The sequence below is a fragment of the Crinia signifera genome, chromosome 4 (assembly GCF_055691185.1).
Source record: "Crinia signifera chromosome 4, ASM5569118v1, whole genome shotgun sequence".
NCBI classification, from domain to species: domain Eukaryota; kingdom Metazoa; phylum Chordata; class Amphibia; order Anura; family Myobatrachidae; genus Crinia; species Crinia signifera.
Genome location: NC_139220.1, coordinates 638,120 through 655,480, shown reverse-complemented (window position 1 = coordinate 655,480; position 17,361 = coordinate 638,120). Strand labels below are relative to the sequence as shown.

The 17,361-nt window shown below is 49.7% G+C and overlaps 1 protein-coding gene across 1 annotated transcript in view; it reads left to right on the top strand.

Annotated features, from left to right (window-relative positions):
* Positions 1-17,361, top strand: part of DERA (deoxyribose-phosphate aldolase) — a 125,045-nt gene that overhangs the window by 68,288 nt on the left and 39,396 nt on the right. Inside the window, exons 5-6 of the mRNA XM_083180713.1 lie at positions 13,250-13,384; positions 14,610-14,738. Coding sequence (XP_083036839.1) covers positions 13,250-13,384; positions 14,610-14,738 — 264 coding nt within the window. The remainder of the gene's footprint in view (positions 1-13,249; positions 13,385-14,609; positions 14,739-17,361) is intronic.

Genomic DNA, 17,361 nt, shown 5'->3' with positions numbered 1-17,361 from the left:
ACTGCAATTTAGATTTCAGTTTGAACACGCCCCACCCAAATCTAACTCTCTCTTTACATGTAACGTCTGCCCCACCTGCAGTGCACATGGTTTTGTCCATTTTGAGAACAAATTTGTACTGCGATCAGATCTGAATAAGAGCCTTTGTTTGTGGGAATATGGCGGGGCATCGGTAGTGTGGGGGGCAACTGGGTGTGCGTAGTGTAGTGGGAGGGCAGTGGAGCAGGGCATCTAGGAGTGCGTAGTGTAGTGGGAGGGCAGTGGGGCAGGGCATCTGGGAGGGCAGTGGGGCAGGGCATCTGGGAGGGCAGTGGGGCAGGGCATCTGGGAGTGCGTAGTGTAGTGGGAGGGCAGTGGGGCAGGGCATCTGGGAGTGCGTAGTGTAGTGGGAGGGCATCTGGGAGTGCGTAGTGTAGTGGGAGAGCAGTGGGGCAGGGCATCTGGGAGTGCATAGTGTAGTGGGAGGGCAGTGGGGCAGGGCATCTGGGAGTGAGTAGTGTAGTGGGAGGGCAGTGGGGCAGGGCATCTGGGAGTGCATAGTGTAGTGGGAGGGCAGTGGGGCAGGGCATCTGGGAGTGCGTAGTGTAGTGGGAGGGCAGTGGGGCAGGGCATGTAGGAGTGTGTAGTGTAGTGGGAGGGTAGTGGGGCAGAGCATCTGGGAGTGAGTAGTGTAGTGGGAGGGCAGTGGGGCAGGGCATCTGGGAGTGCGTAGTGTAGTGGGAGGGCAGTGGGGCAGGGCATCTGGGAGTGCGTAGTGTAGTGGGAGGGGAGTGGGGCAGGGCATCTGGGAGTGCGTAGTGTAGTGGGAGGGCAGTGGGGCAGGGCATCTGGGAGTGCGTAGTGTAGTGGGAGGGCAGTGGGGCAGGGCATCTGGGAGTGCGTAGTGTAGTGGGAGGGCAGTGGGGCAGGGCATGTAGGAGTGTGTAGTGTAGTGGGAGGGCAGTAGGGCAGGGCATCTGGGTGCACGTGGTGTAGTGGGAGGGCAGTGGAGCAGGGCATCTAGGAGTGCGTAGTGTAGTGGGATGGCAGTGGGGCAGAGCATCTGGGAGTGCGTAGTGTAGTGGGAGGGCAGTGGGGCAGAGCATCTGGGAGGGCAGTGGGGCAGGGCATCTGGGTGCACGTGGTGTAGTGGGAGGGCAGTGGGGCAGGGCATGTAGGAGTGTGTAGTGTAGTGGGAGGGCAGTGGGGCAGAGCATCTGGGAGTGCGTAGTGTAGTGGGAGGGCAGTGGGGCAGAGCATCTGGGAGTGTGTAGTGTAGTGGTAGGGCGGAGCATCTGGGAGGGCAGTGGGGCAGGGCATCTGGGTGCACGTGGTGTAGTGGGAGGGCAGTGGAGCAGGGCATCTAGGAGTGCGTAGTGTAGTGGGAGGGCAGTGGGGCAGAGCATCTGGGAGTGTGTAGTGTAGTGGTAGGGCGGAGCATCTGGGAGGGCAGTGGGGCAGGGCATCTGTGTGCACGTGGTGTAGTGGGAGGGCAGTAGGGCAGAGCATCTGGGAGTGTGTAGTGTAGTCGGAGGGCATTGGGGTAGAGCATCTGGGAGTGTGTAGTGGGACGGTGTGCGTCTGAGAGGGTGGAGAAGGCAGGGCATCTGGAAGGGTAGGGCTGGGGCATCTGGGAGGCTGTGGTAGGGGGAACGTGGGAGGTCATAGGGCTTGGCATTTGGGGCACATGGGAGGGCGTAGTGTGGTGGGGCAGGGCACCTGGGAGGATGGTGGGACACGCACATGGTAGGGCATAGGTGGCGGGACACCTGGGAGGATGTAGTTGGAGGGGGCATTTGGGAGGCACATAGCACAAGCAGTCTGTTCTGTGCTTTCTATTATTGCAGCATGTACTGAATAGAACAGAGAGTATACTGACCCCTGCACTGCTAAACAGGAAATGAGTAAATCTGGCTAGCCTGACAACCCTGCTATGGTAGATACAGTATAGTCACTGTGGGTTAGCTGCAGCCAGGATATTATCATTGTGTTAGATGAGTGGAGTACAAGGTAAATCACAGGTTAAGCATGTGGGTTACAGGTGGGCACAGAGGGAAATTTGGGGGACAGCAGAACCCCTGGCAGACACTTACAGGACAGGAATACAGGATAGCACAGTGTGACAGAGAAAGGACAGCAGAACCCCTGGCAGACACTTACAGGACAGGAATACAGGATAGCACAGTGTGTTTGTATACGTCAGAGACTTGTTATACAGGGGAGGGGGTACAGAGACCTGGGAGGTTACACACCTATACTGATAAAGACCAGAGGATACTCAGCAGACACTTACAGGACAGGAATACAGGATAGCACAGTGTGTTTGTATACGTCAGAGACTTGTAATACAGGGGAGGTGTTACAGAGACCTGGGAGGTTACACACCTATAGTGATAAAGACCAGAGGATTCTCAGGCAGACACTTACAGGACAGGAATACAGGATAGCACAGTGTGTTTGTATACGTCAGAGACTTGTTATACAGGGGAGGTGGTACAGAGGCCTGGGAGATCACACACCTATAGTGATAATGACCAGAGGATACTCAGCAGACACTTACAGGACAGGAATACAGGATAGCACAGTGTGTTTGTATACGTCAGAGACTTGTAATACAGGGGAGGTGTTACAGAGACCTGGGAGGTTACACACCTATAGTGATAAAGACCAGAGGATTCTCAGGCAGACACTTACAGGACAGGAATACAGGATAGCACAGTGTGTTTGTATACGTCAGAGACTTGTTATACAGGGGAGGTGGTACAGAGACCTGGGAGATCACACACCTATAGTGATAAAGACCAGAGGATTCTCAGGCAGACACTTACAGGACAGGAATACAGGATAGCACTGTGTGTTTGTATACGTCAGAGCCTTGTTATACAGGGGAGGTGGTACAGAGACCTGGGAGGTCACACACCTATAGTGATAAAGACCAGAGGATACTCAGCAGACACTTACAGGACAGGAATACAGGATAGCACAGTGTGTTTGTATACGTCAGAGACTTGTTATACAGGGGAGGGGGTACAGAGACCTGGGAGATCACACACCTATAGTGATAAAGACCAGAGGATTCTCAGGCAGACACTTACAGGACAGGAATACAGGATAGCACAGTGTGTTTGTATACGTCAGAGACTTGTTATACAGGGGAGGTGGTACAGAGACCTGGGAGATCACACACCTATAGTGATAATGACCAGAGGATACTCAGCAGACACTTACAGGACAGGAATACAGGATAGCACAGTGTGTTTGTATACGTCAGAGACTTGTTATACAGGGGAGGGGGTACAGAGACCTGGGAGGTTACACACCTATAGTGATAAAGACCAGAGGATTCTCAGCAGACACTTACAGGACAGGAATACAGGATAGCACAGTGTGTTTGTATACGTCAGAGACTTGTAATACAGGGGAGGTGTTACAGAGACCTGGGAGGTCACACACCTATAGTGATAATGACCAGAGGATACTCAGCAGACACTTACAGGACAGGAATACAGGATAGCACAGTGTGTTTGTATACGTCAGAGACTTGTTATACAGGGGAGGGGGTACAGAGACCTGGGAGGTTACACACCTATAGTGATAAAGACCAGAGGATTCTCAGCAGACACTTACAGGACAGGAATACAGGATAGCACAGTGTGTTTGTATACGTCAGAGACTTGTTATACAGGGGAGGGGGTACAGAGACCTGGGAGGTTACACACCTATAGTGATAAAGACCAGAGGATACTCAGCAGACACTTACAGGACAGGAATACAGGATAGCACAGTGTGTTTGTATACGTCAGAGACTTGTTATACAGGGGAGGTGGTACAGAGACCTGGGAGATCACACACCTATAGTGATAAAGACCAGAGGATACTCAGCAGACACTTACAGGACAGGAATACAGGATAGCACAGTGTGTTTGTATACGTCAGAGACTTGTTATACAGGGGAGGTGGTACAGAGACCTGGGAGATCACACACCTATAGTGATAAAGACCAGAGGATTCTCAGCAGACACTTACTGGACAGGAATACAGGATAGCACAGTGTGTTTGTATACGTCAGAGACTTGTTATACAGGGGAGGTGGTACAGAGACCTGGGAGATCACACACCTATAGTGATAAAGACCAGAGGATACTCAGCAGACACTTACAGGACAGGAATACAGGATAGCACAGTGTGTTTGTATACGTCAGAGCCTTGTTATACAGGGGAGGTGGTACAGAGACCTGGGAGGTCACACACCTATAGTGATAATGACCAGAGGATACTCAGCAGACACTTACAGGACAGGAATACAGGATAGCACAGTGTGTTTGTATACGTCAGAGACTTGTTATCCAGGGGAGGGGGTACAGAGACCTGGGAGGTCACACACCTATAGTGATAAAGACCAGAGGATACTCAGCAGACACTTACAGGACAGGAATACAGGATAGCACAGTGTGCTTGTATACGTCAGAGACTTGTTATACAGGGGAGGGGGTACAGAGACCTGGGAGGTCACACACCTATAGTGATAAAGACCAGAGGATACTCAGCAGACACTTACAGGACAGGAATACAGGATAGCACAGTGTGCTTGTATACGTCAGAGACTTGTTATACAGGGGAGGGGGTACAGAGACCTGGGAGGTCACACACCTATAGTGATAAAGACCAGAGGATACTCAGCAGACACTTACAGGACAGGAATACAGGATAGCACAGTGTGTTTGTATACGTCAGAGACTTGTTATACAGGGGAGGTGGTACAGAGACCTGGGAGATCACACACCTATACTGATAAAGACCAGAGGATTCTCAGGCAGACACTTACAGGACAGGAATACAGGATAGCACAGTGTGTTTGTATACGTCAGAGACTTGTTATACAGGGGAGGTGGTACAGAGACCTGGGAGATCACACACCTATAGTGCTAAAGACCAGAGGATTCTCAGGCAGACACTTACAGGACAGGAATACAGGATAGCACAGTGTGTTTGTATACGTCAGAGACTTGTTATACAGGGGAGGGGGTACAGAGACCTGGGAGATCACACACCTATAGTGATAAAGACCAGAGGATTCTCAGGCAGACACTTACAGGACAGGAATACAGGATAGCACAGTGTGTTTGAATACGTCAGAGACTTGTTATACAGGGGAGGTGGTACAGAGACCTGGGAGGTCACACACCTATAGTGATAAAGACCAGAGGATTCTCAGCAGACACTTACAGGACAGGAATACAGGATAGCACAGTGTGTTTGTATACGTCAGATACTTGTTATACAGGGGAGGGGGTACAGAGACCTGGGAGGTCACACACCTATAGTGATAAAGACCAGAGGATACTCAGGCAGACACTTACAGGACAGGAATACAGGATAGCACAGTGTGTTTGTATACGTCAGAGACTTGTTATACAGGGGAGGGGGTACAGAGACCTGGGAGATCACACACCTATAGTGATAAAGACCAGAGGATTCTCAGGCAGACACTTACAGGACAGGAATACAGGATAGCACAGTGTGTTTGTATACGTCAGAGACTTGTTATACAGGGGAGGTGGTACAGAGACCTGGGAGATCACACACCTATAGTGATAAAGACCAGAGGATACTCAGCAGACACTTACAGGACAGGAATACAGGATAGCACAGTGTGTTTGTATACGTCAGAGACTTGTTATCCAGGGGAGGTGGTACAGAGACCTGGGAGGTTACACACCTATAGTGATAAAGACCAGAGGATACTCAGCAGACAGTTACAGGACAGGAATACAGGATAGCACAGTGTGTTTGTATACGTCAGAGACTTGTTATACAGGGGAGGTGGTACAGAGACCTGGGAGGTCACACACCTATAGTGATAAAGACCAGAGGATTCTCAGGCAGACACTTACAGGACAGGAATACAGGATAGCACAGTGTGTTTGTATACGTCAGAGTCTTGTTATACAGGGGAGGGGGTACAGAGACCTGGGAGATCACACATCTATAGTGATAAAGACCAGAGGATACTCAGCAGACACTTACAGGACAGGAATACAGGATAGCACAGTGTGTTTGTATACGTCAGAGACTTGTTATACAGGGGAGGGGGTACAGAGACCTGGGAGGTCACATACCTATAGTGATAAAGACCAGAGGATACTCAGCAGACACTTACAGGACAGGAATACAGGATAGCACAGTGTGTTTGTATACGTCAGAGACTTGTTATACAGGGGAGGGGGTACAGAGACCTGGGAGGTTACACACCTATAGTGATAAAGACCAGAGGATTCTCAGCAGACACTTACAGGACAGGAATACGGGATAGCACAGTGTGTTTGTATACGTCAGAGCCTTGTTATACAGGGGAGGTGGTACAGAGACCTGGGAGGTTACACACCTATAGTGATAAAGACCAGAGGATTCTCAGGCAGACACTTACAGGACAGGAATACAGGATAGCACAGTGTGTTTGTATACGTCAGAGCCTTGTTATACAGGGGAGGTGGTACAGAGACCTGGGAGGTTACACACCTATAGTGATAAAGACCAGAGGATTCTCAGCAGACACTTACAGGACAGGAATACAGGATAGCACAGTGTGTTTGTATACGTCAGAGACTTGTTATACAGGGGAGGTGGTACAGAGACCTGGGAGGTTACACACCTATACTGATAAAGACAAGAGGATACTCAGCAGACACTTACAGGACAGGAATACAGGATAGCACAGTGTGTTTGTATACGTCAGAGACTTGTTATACAGGGGAGGTTGTACAGAGACCTGGGAGGTCACACACCTATAGTGATAAAGACCAGAGGATTCTCAGCAGACACTTACAGGACAGGAATACAGGATAGCACAGTGTGTTTGTATACGTCAGAGACTTGTTATACAGGGGAGGTGGTACAGAGACCTGGGAGATCACACACCTATAGTGATAAAGACCAGAGAATACTCAGCAGACACTTACAGGACAGGATTACAGGATAGCACAGTGTGTTTGTATACGTCAGAGACTTGTTATACAGGGGAGGTGGTACAGAGACCTGGGAGATCACACACCTATACTGATAAAGACCAGAGGATACTCAGCAGACACTTACAGGACAGGAATACAGGATAGCACAGTGTGTTTGTATATGTCAGAGACTTGTTATACAGGGGAGGGGGTACAGAGACCTGGGAGGTCACACACCTATACTGATAAAGACCAGAGGATACTCAGCAGACACTTACAGGACAGGAATACAGGATAGCACAGTGTGTTTGTATACGTCATAGACTTGTTATACAGGGGAGGTGGTACAGAGACCTGGGAGGTCACACATCTATACTGATAAAGACCAGAGGATACTCAGGCAGACACTTACAGGACAGGAATACAGGATAGCACAGTGTGTTTGTATACGTCAGAGCCTTGTTATACAGGGGAGGTGGTACAGAGACCTGGGAGGTCACACACCTATAGTGATAAAGACCAGAGGATACTCAGCAGACACTTACAGGACAGGAATACAGGATAGCACAGTGTGTTTGTATATGTCAGAGACTTGTTATACAGGGGAGGGGGTACAGAGACCTGGGAGATCACACACCTATAGTGATAAAGACCAGAGGATTCTCAGCAGACACTTACAGGACAGGAATACAGGATAGCACAGTGTGTTTGTATACGTCAGAGACTTGTTATACAGGGGAGGTGGTACAGAGACCTGGGAGGTCACACACCTATACTGATAAAGACCAGAGGATACTCAGCAGACACTTACAGGACAGGAATACAGGATAGCACAGTGTGTTTGTATACGTCAGAGCCTTGTTATACAGGGGAGGTGGTACAGAGGCCTGGGAGGTCACACACCTATAGTGATAAAGACCAGAGGATTCTCAGCAGACACATACAGGACAGGAATACAGGATAGCACAGTGTGTTTGTATACGTCAGAGACTTGTTATACAGGGGAGGTGGTACAGAGACCTGGGAGGTCACACACCTATAGTGATAAAGACCAGAGGATTCTCAGGCAGACACTTACAGGACAGGAATACAGGATAGCACAGTGTGTTTGTATACGTCAGAGACTTGTTATACAGGGGAGGTGGTACAGAGGCCTGGGAGATCACACACCTATAGTGATAAAGACCAGAGAATACTCAGCAGACACTTACAGGACAGGAATACAGGATAGCACAGTGTTTGTATACGTTAGAGACTTGTTATACAGGGGAGGGGGTACAGAGACCTGGGAGATCACACACCTATACTGATAAAGACCAGAGGATACTCAGCAGTCACTTACAGGACAGGAATACAGGATAGCACAGTGTGTTTGTATACGTCAGAGACTTGTTATACAGGGGAGGTGGTACAGAGGCCTGGGAGATCACACACCTATAGTGATAAAGACCAGAGAATACTCAGCAGACACTTACAGGACAGGAATACAGGATAGCACAGTGTGTTTGTATACGTCAGAGACTTGTTATACAGGGGAGGTGGTACAGAGACCTGGGAGGTCACACACCTATACTGATAAAGACCAGAGGATACTCAGGCAGACACTTACAGGACAGGAATACAGGATAGCACAGTGTGTTTGTATACGTCAGAGACTTGTTATACAGGGGAGGGGGTACAGAGACCTGGGAGGTCACACACCTATAGTGATAAAGACCAGAGGATACTCAGCAGACACTTACAGGACAGGAATACAGGATAGCACAGTGTGTTTGTATACGTCAGAGACTTGTTATACAGGGGAGGGGGTACAGAGACCTGGGAGATCACACACCTATAGTGATAAAGACCAGAGGATACTCAGGCAGACACTTACAGGACAGGAATACAGGATAGCACAGTGTGTTTGTATACGTCAGAGACTTGTTATCCAGGGGAGGGGGTACAGAGACCTGGGAGGTCACACACCTATAGTGATAAAGACCAGAGGATACTCAGCAGACACTTACAGGACAGGAATACAGGATAGCACAGTGTGTTTGTATACGTCAGAGACTTGTTATACAGGGGAGGTGGTACAGAGACCTGGGAGATCACACACCTATAGTGATAAAGACCAGAGGATACTCAGCAGACACTTACAGGACAGGAATACAGGATAGCACAGTGTGTTTGTATACGTCAGAGCCTTGTTATACAGGGGAGGTGGTACAGAGACCTGGGAGGTCACACACCTATAGTGATAATGACCAGAGGATACTCAGCAGACACTTACAGGACAGGAATACAGGATAGCACAGTGTGTTTGTATACGTCAGAGACTTGTTATACAGGGGAGGTGGTACAGAGACCTGGGAGATCACACACCTATAGTGATAAAGACCAGAGGATTCTCAGCAGACACTTACAGGACAGGAATACAGGATAGCACAGTGTGTTTGTATACGTCAGATACTTGTTATACAGGGGAGGTGGTACAGAGACCTGGGAGATCACACACCTATAGTGATAAAGACCAGAGGATTCTCAGCAGACACTTACTGGACAGGAATACAGGATAGCACAGTGTGTTTGTATACGTCAGAGACTTGTTATACAGGGGAGGGGGTACAGAGACCTGGGAGATCACACACCTATACTGATAAAGACCAGAGGATTCTCAGCAGACACTTACAGGACAGGAATACAGGATAGCACAGTGTGTTTGTATACGTCAGAGCCTTGTTATACAGGGGAGGTGGTACAGAGACCTGGGAGGTCACACACCTATAGTGATAAAGACCAGAGAATACTCAGCAGACACTTACAGGACAGGAATACAGGATAGCACAGTGTGTTTGTATACGTCAGAGACTTGTTATACAGGGGAGGTGGTACAGAGACCTGGGAGGTCACACACCTATAGTGATAAAGACCAGAGGATACTCAGCAGACACTTACAGGACAGGAATACAGGATAGCACAGTGTGTTTGTATACGTCAGAGACTTGTAATACAGGGGAGGTGTTACAGAGACCTGGGAGGTCACACACCTATAGTGATAATGACCAGAGGATACTAAGCAGACACTTACAGGACAGGAATACAGGATAGCACAGTGTGTTTGTATACGTCAGAGACTTGTAATACAGGGGAGGTGTTACAGAGACCTGGGAGGTCACACACCTATAGTGATAAAGACCAGAGAATACTCAGCAGACACTTACAGGACAGGAATACAGGATAGCACAGTGTTTGTATACGTCAGAGACTTGTTATACAGGGGAGGTGGTACAGAGACCTGGGAGATCACACACCTATACTGATAAAGACCAGAGGATTCTCAGCAGACACTTACAGGACAGGAATACAGGATAGCACAGTGTGTTTGTATACGTCAGATACTTGTTATACAGGGGAGGTGGTACAGAGGCCTGGGAGATCACACACCTATAGTGATAAAGACCAGAGGATTCTCAGCAGACACTTACATGACAGGAATACAGGATAGCACAGTGTGTTTGTATACGTCAGAGACTTGTTATACAGGGGAGGTGGTACAGAGACCTGGGAGATCACACACCTATAGTGATAAAGACCAGAGGATACTCAGCAGACACTTACAGGACAGGAATACAGGATAGCACAGTGTGTTTGTATACGTCAGAGCCTTGTTATCCAGGGGAGGGGGTACAGAGGCCTGGGAGATCACACACCTATAGTGATAAAGACCAGAGGATACTCAGCAGACACTTACAGGACAGGAATACAGGATAGCACAGTGTGTTTGTATACGTCAGAGACTTGTTATACAGGGGAGGTGGTACAGAGACCTGGGAGGTCACACACCTATAGTGATAAAGACCAGAGGATTCTCAGCAGACACTTACAGGACAGGAATACAGGATAGCACAGTGTGTTTGTATACGTCAGAGACTTGTTATACAGGGGAGGTGGTACAGAGACCTGGGAGGTTACACACCTATAGTGATAAAGACCAGAGGATACTCAGCAGACACTTACAGGACAGGAATACAGGATAGCACAGTGTGTTTGTATACGTCAGAGACTTGTTATACAGGGGAGGTGGTACAGAGACCTGGGAGATCACACACCTATAGTGATAAAGACCAGAGGATACTCAGCAGACACTTACAGGACAGGAATACAGGATAGCACAGTGTGTCTGTATACGTCAGAGACTTGTTATACAGGGGAGGTGGTACAGAGACCTGGGAGATCACACACCTATACTGATAAAGAACAGAGGATACTAAGCAGACACTTACAGGACAGGAATACAGGATAGCACAGTGTGTTTGTATACGTCAGAGACTTGTTATACAAGGGAGGTGGTACAGAGACCTGGGAGATCACACACCTATAGTGATAAAGAACAGAGGATACTAAGCAGACACTTACAGGACAGGAATACAGGATAGCACAGTGTGTTTGTATACGTCAGAGACTTGTTATACAGGGGAGGTGGTACAGAGACCTGGGAGATCACACACCTATAGTGATAAAGACCAGAGGATACTCAGCAGACACTTACAGGACAGGAATACATGATAGCACAGTGTGTTTGTATACGTCAGGGACTTGTTATACAGGGGAGGGGGTACAGAGACCTGGGAGGTTACACACCTATAGTGATAAAGACCAGAGGATTCTCAGCAGACACTTACAGGACAGGAATACAGGATAGCACAGTGTGTTTGTATACGTCAGAGACTTGTTATACAGGGGAGGGGGTACAGAGACCTGGGAGGTCACACACCTATAGTGATAAAGACCAGAGGATTCTCAGCAGACACTTACAGGACAGGAATACAGGATAGCACAGTGTTTGTATACGTCAGAGACTTGTTATACAGGGGAGGTGGTACAGAGGCCTGGGAGATCACACACCTATAGTGATAAAGACCAGAGGATACTCAGCAGACACTTACAGGACAGGAATACAGGATAGCACAGTGTGTTTGTATACGTCAGAGACTTGTTATACAGGGGAGGTGGTACAGAGACCTGGGAGGTCACACACCTATAGTGATAAAGACCAGAGGATTCTCAGCAGACACTTACAGGACAGGAATACAGGATAGCACAGTGTGTTTGTATACGTCAGAGACTTGTTATACAGGGGAGGGGGTACAGAGACCTGGGAGATCACACACCTATAGTGATAAAGACCAGAGGATACTCAGCAGACACTTACAGGACAGGAATACATGATAGCACAGTGTGTTTGTATACGTCAGGGACTTGTTATACAGGGGAGGGGGTACAGAGACCTGGGAGGTTACACACCTATAGTGATAAAGACCAGAGGATTCTCAGCAGACACTTACAGGACAGGAATACAGGATAGCACAGTGTGTTTGTATACGTCAGAGACTTGTTATACAGGGGAGGGGGTACAGAGACCTGGGAGGTCACACACCTATAGTGATAAAGACCAGAGGATTCTCAGCAGACACTTACAGGACAGGAATACAGGATAGCACAGTGTTTGTATACGTCAGAGACTTGTTATACAGGGGAGGTGGTACAGAGGCCTGGGAGATCACACACCTATAGTGATAAAGACCAGAGGATACTCAGCAGACACTTACAGGACAGGAATACAGGATAGCACAGTGTGTTTGTATACGTCAGAGACTTGTTATACAGGGGAGGGGGTACAGAGACCTGGGAGATCACACACCTATAGTGATAAAGTCCAGAGGATACTCAGCAGACACTTACAGGACAGGAATACAGGATAGCACAGTGTGTTTGTATACGTCAGAGACTTGTTATACAGGGGAGGTTGTACAGAGACCTGGGAGGTTACACACCTATAGTGATAAAGACCAGAGGATTCTCAGCAGACACTTACAGGACAGGAATACAGGATAGCACAGTGTGTTTGTATACGTCAGAGACTTGTTATACAGGGGAGGGGGTACAGAGACCTGGGAGGTCACACACCTATACTGATAAAGACCAGAGGATACTCAGGCAGACACTTACAGGACAGGAATACAGGATAGCACAGTGTGTTTGTATACGTCAGAGACTTGTTATACAGGGGAGGGGGTACAGAGACCTGGGAGGTCACACACCTATAGTGATAAAGACCAGAGGATACTCAGGCAGACACTTACAGGACAGGAATACAGGATAGCACAGTGTGTTTGTATACGTCAGAGACTTGTTATACAGGGGAGGTGGTACAGAGACCTGGGAGGTCACACACCTATAGTGATAAAGACCAGAGGATACTCAGCAGACACTTACAGGACAGGAATACAGGATATCACTGTGATGAAGTGTAACATTAGCCTCTTGTTTGTTACCAGTGGCCACAGGATTCCCCGCAGGTCAGACCCCGCTGAAGACGCGCCTGGAAGAGGTCCGGACCGCTGTAGATGACGGAGCTTCTGAGATTGACATTGTTATTAATAGGACTTTGGCACTGACTGGCCACTGGAAAGGTAGGCGGGGTCTGTACATGGGTGGAGCTACTGCTTTATAACCGCTGCAGGGGGAAGTCAGGGTAGCACTCAAGTGGTCTTTGCTGTAATGGTTCATATCTGAAAATCTCATTTTAGGGGTTTTGTGGTCTTTTTAATATGCCCTGGTGTTGAGGTGTCTGGGCATCTGGGAGCAGGTAGCAGCTGTGGGTATGGAGGTATCTGGCTGGTGAGATGTCTGGGCACCTGGGAACAGGTAGCAGCTGCTGGGTATGGTATCAGGCTGGTGAGGTGTCTGGGCAGTTAGGAACAGGTAGCAGCTGCTGGGTATGGTGGTATCGGCCTGGTGAGGTGTCTGGGCACCTGGGAACAGGTAGCAGCTGTGGGTATGGTGGTATCTGGCTGGTGAGATGTCTGGGCACCTGGAAACAGGTAGCAGCTGCTGGGTATGGTGGTATCGGCCTGGTGAGGTGTCTGGGCACCTGGGAGCAGGTAGCAGCTGTGGGTATGGGGGTATCTGGCTGGTGAGGTGTCTGGGCACCCGGGAACAGGTAGCAGCTGGTCATTATGGTGGTATTGGGCTGGTGAGGTGTCTGGGCACCCAGGAACAGGTATCTGCTGCTGGGTAAGGTGGTATCAGGCTGGTGAGGTGTCTGGGCACCCGGGAACAGGTAGCAGCTGCTTGGTATGGTGGTATTGGGCTGGTGAGGTGTCTAGGCACCTGGGAACAGGTATCTGCTGCTGGGTATGGTGGTATCGGCCTGGTGAGGTGTCTGGGCACCCGGGAACAGGTAGCAGCTGCTTGGTATGGTGGTATTGGGCTGGTGAGGTGTCTAGGCACCTGGGAACAGGTATCTGCTGCTGGGTATGGTGGTATCGGCCTGGTGAGGTGTCTGGGCACCTGGGAACAGGTATCTGCTGCTGGGTATGGTGGTATAGGGCTGGTGAGGTGTCTGGGCACCCGGGAACAGGTAGCAGCTGGTCATTATGGTGGTATTGGGCTGGTGAGGTGTCTGGGCACCCGGGAACAGGTATCTGCTGCTGGGTAAGGGGGTATCAGGCTGTTGAGGTGTCTGGGCACCTGGGAACAGGTAGCAGCTTCTGCGTATGGTGGTATTGGGCTGGTGAGGTGTCTGGGCACCTGGGAACAGGTATCTGCTGCTGGGTATGGTGGTATCTGACTTCGGTTAGCTGCAGTGAGATGGGCGCGGATAAAGTGTAACTCAGGAATCACTGATCTTTCTAGAACTATACGAAGAGATTCGCCTGTTCCGTGAGGCTTGCGGAGATGCACACATGAAAACTATCCTGGGCGTTGGAGAGCTTGGCTCCCTCACTACCGTTTATCGCGCCAGCCTCGTCGCCATGATGGCAGGTGAGTGACCCTACTGAGACCTCCTTCTTGTATGGTTTATCACTATGTTGTCTTAGTGGGAGGAAGTTGGGGTGATTTTGGGCGATGGGTTACAGCAGCTGAAGGAGCATGGGATTGGGGTGGGGTGTAGTCTAACTTTTTTGGCCCTGTTCTTGGGGAGACCCGTACCCTCTGATTCAAAGATGAACTCTATAGCGCAATGCCGGTGTTTGTGATTATTTGCTTTTGCATATGCGGAAGTCATTAGGAATCCCCTATTACTCATCAGTTTTCACGTGTACAAAGCCTCCGGCAGGGCAGAGTGATGGGCAGAAAATCAGCATTTCACGGCTGATCGCAGACTACCCGGAACCATTGGCAGTGCTGCTGTGCACAGGTGAACAGCAATATGCATCTCGGGTCTGAACGCAGACTGTCCAGACCACTGGCAGTGCTACTGTGCACAGGTGAGCAGTAATCCTCATCTTGGGGCTGATCACAGACTGTCTGGAAACACTGGCAGTGCTACTGTGCATAGGTGAGCAGTAATGTGCATCTCAGGTCTGAACACAGACTGTCCGGAACCACTGGTAGTGCTACTGTGCACAGGTGAGCAGTAATCCTCATCTTGGGGTTGATCACAGACTGTCCGGAACCATTGGCAGTGCTGCTGTGCACAGGTGAACAGCAATATGCATCTCCGGTCTGAACGCAGACTGTCCAGACCACTCGCAGTGCTACTGTGCACAGGTGAACAGCAATATGCATCTCAGGTCTGAACGCAGACTGTACAGACCACTCGCAGTGCTACTGTGCACAGGTGAACAGCAATATGCATCTCAGGTCTGAACGCAGACTGTCCAGACCACTGGCAGTGCTACTGTGCACAGGTGAACAGCAATATGCATCTCCGGTCTGAACGCAGACTGTCCAGACCACTCGCAGTGCTACTGTGCACAGGTGAACAGCAATATGCATCTCAGGTCTGAACGCAGACTGTCCAGACCACTGGCAGTGCTACTGTGCACAGGTGAGCAGTAATGTGCATCTCAGGGGTGGTGGGAGAATAAAATAGTGTGCCGAGCGCAGCAAGGCACCATGCCCGAAGCATTGCGAGGGGCTGCGGGTCACCTCCAACTGTGTCCATGTCGACTGTGTCGACATTCGGGTAAAAAAACAGTGAAAAACCCATGTCGACCTACAACCCTGTCGACCCCCGGTCGACCCAACGTGGTCAACCTAATGACTGTCGACCTAAGTCGCAGACTGTCCAGAACCATTGGCAGTGCTACTGTGCACAGGTCGGCAGTAATGGGCATCTCAGGGCTGATTAGACTGTCCGGAACCATTGGTAGTGCTACTGTGCACAGGTGAGCAGTAATGTGCATCTCGGGTCTGAACGCAGACTGTCCGGAACCACTGGTAGTGCTACTGTGCACAGCTGAGCAGTAATCCTCATCTCGGGGCTGATCACAGACTGTCCGGAAACACTGGCAGTGCTACTGTGCACAGCTGAGCAGTAATGTGCATCTCGGGTCTGAACGCAGACTGTCCGGAACCACTGGTAGTGCTACTGTGCACAGCTGAGCAGTAATCCTCATCTCGGGGCTGATCACAGACTGTCCGGAAACACTGGCAGTGCTACTGTGCATAGGTGAGCAGTAATGTGCATCTCAGATCTGAACGCAGACTGTCCGGAACCACTGGTAGTGCTACTGTGCACAGCTGAGCAGTAATCTTCATCTCAGTGCTGATTGCGGACGGTCCGGAACCACTGGCAGTGCTACTGTGCACATGTGAGCAGCAATGTTCATCTCAGTGCTGATTGCGGACCGTCCAGAACCACTGGCAGTGCTACTGTGCACATGTGAGCAGTAATGTTCATCTCAGTGCTGATCGCAGACCGTCCAGAACCACTGGCAGTGCTACTGTGCACAGGTGAGCAGCAATGTTCATCTCTGGTCTGAATGCAGGCTGTCCGGAACCACTGGCAGTGCTACTGTGCACATGTGAGCAGCAATGTGCATCTCAGTGCTGATCGCAGACCGTCTGGAACCACTAGCAGTGCTACTGTGCACAGGTGAGCAGTAATGTGCATCTGTGCTGATTGCAGACTGTCCGGAACCACCGTCAGTGTTACTGTGCACATGTGAGCAGTAATGTTCATCTCAGTGCTGATCGCAGACCGTCTGGAACCACTAGCAGTGCTACTGTGCACAGCTGAGCAGTAATGTGCATCTGTGCTGATTGCAGACTGTCCGGAACCACTGTCAGTGCTACTGTGCACAGCTGAGCAGTAATGGGCATCTCAGAGCTTCCAGTGAAACACCCAGCACAACGGGTCCTACGCAGCGATGTGCCCGCAAAGTTTTGCGAGCAGAACGCTAAAGTGTGAGCTAAACTCTTTTCTACAGGGACAACAGCTGCGTGTGACATCATGCAGTCGCCCCCTGTGAGGTGTGGACACGTCCTGCAAACGATCAGTCACTGCCCCATCACATCGTTGCCAACCCGTCACGCCGTGAACTGCAGTCATATTTTTCTGTGATTTTTGTAGATTTGCGCAGCTCGTGATATTCGCCCCTGTGCTCTGATCTTTGTAATTATTGAGTATATGAAGCATCTGTACTGGTCTCGGCCATAA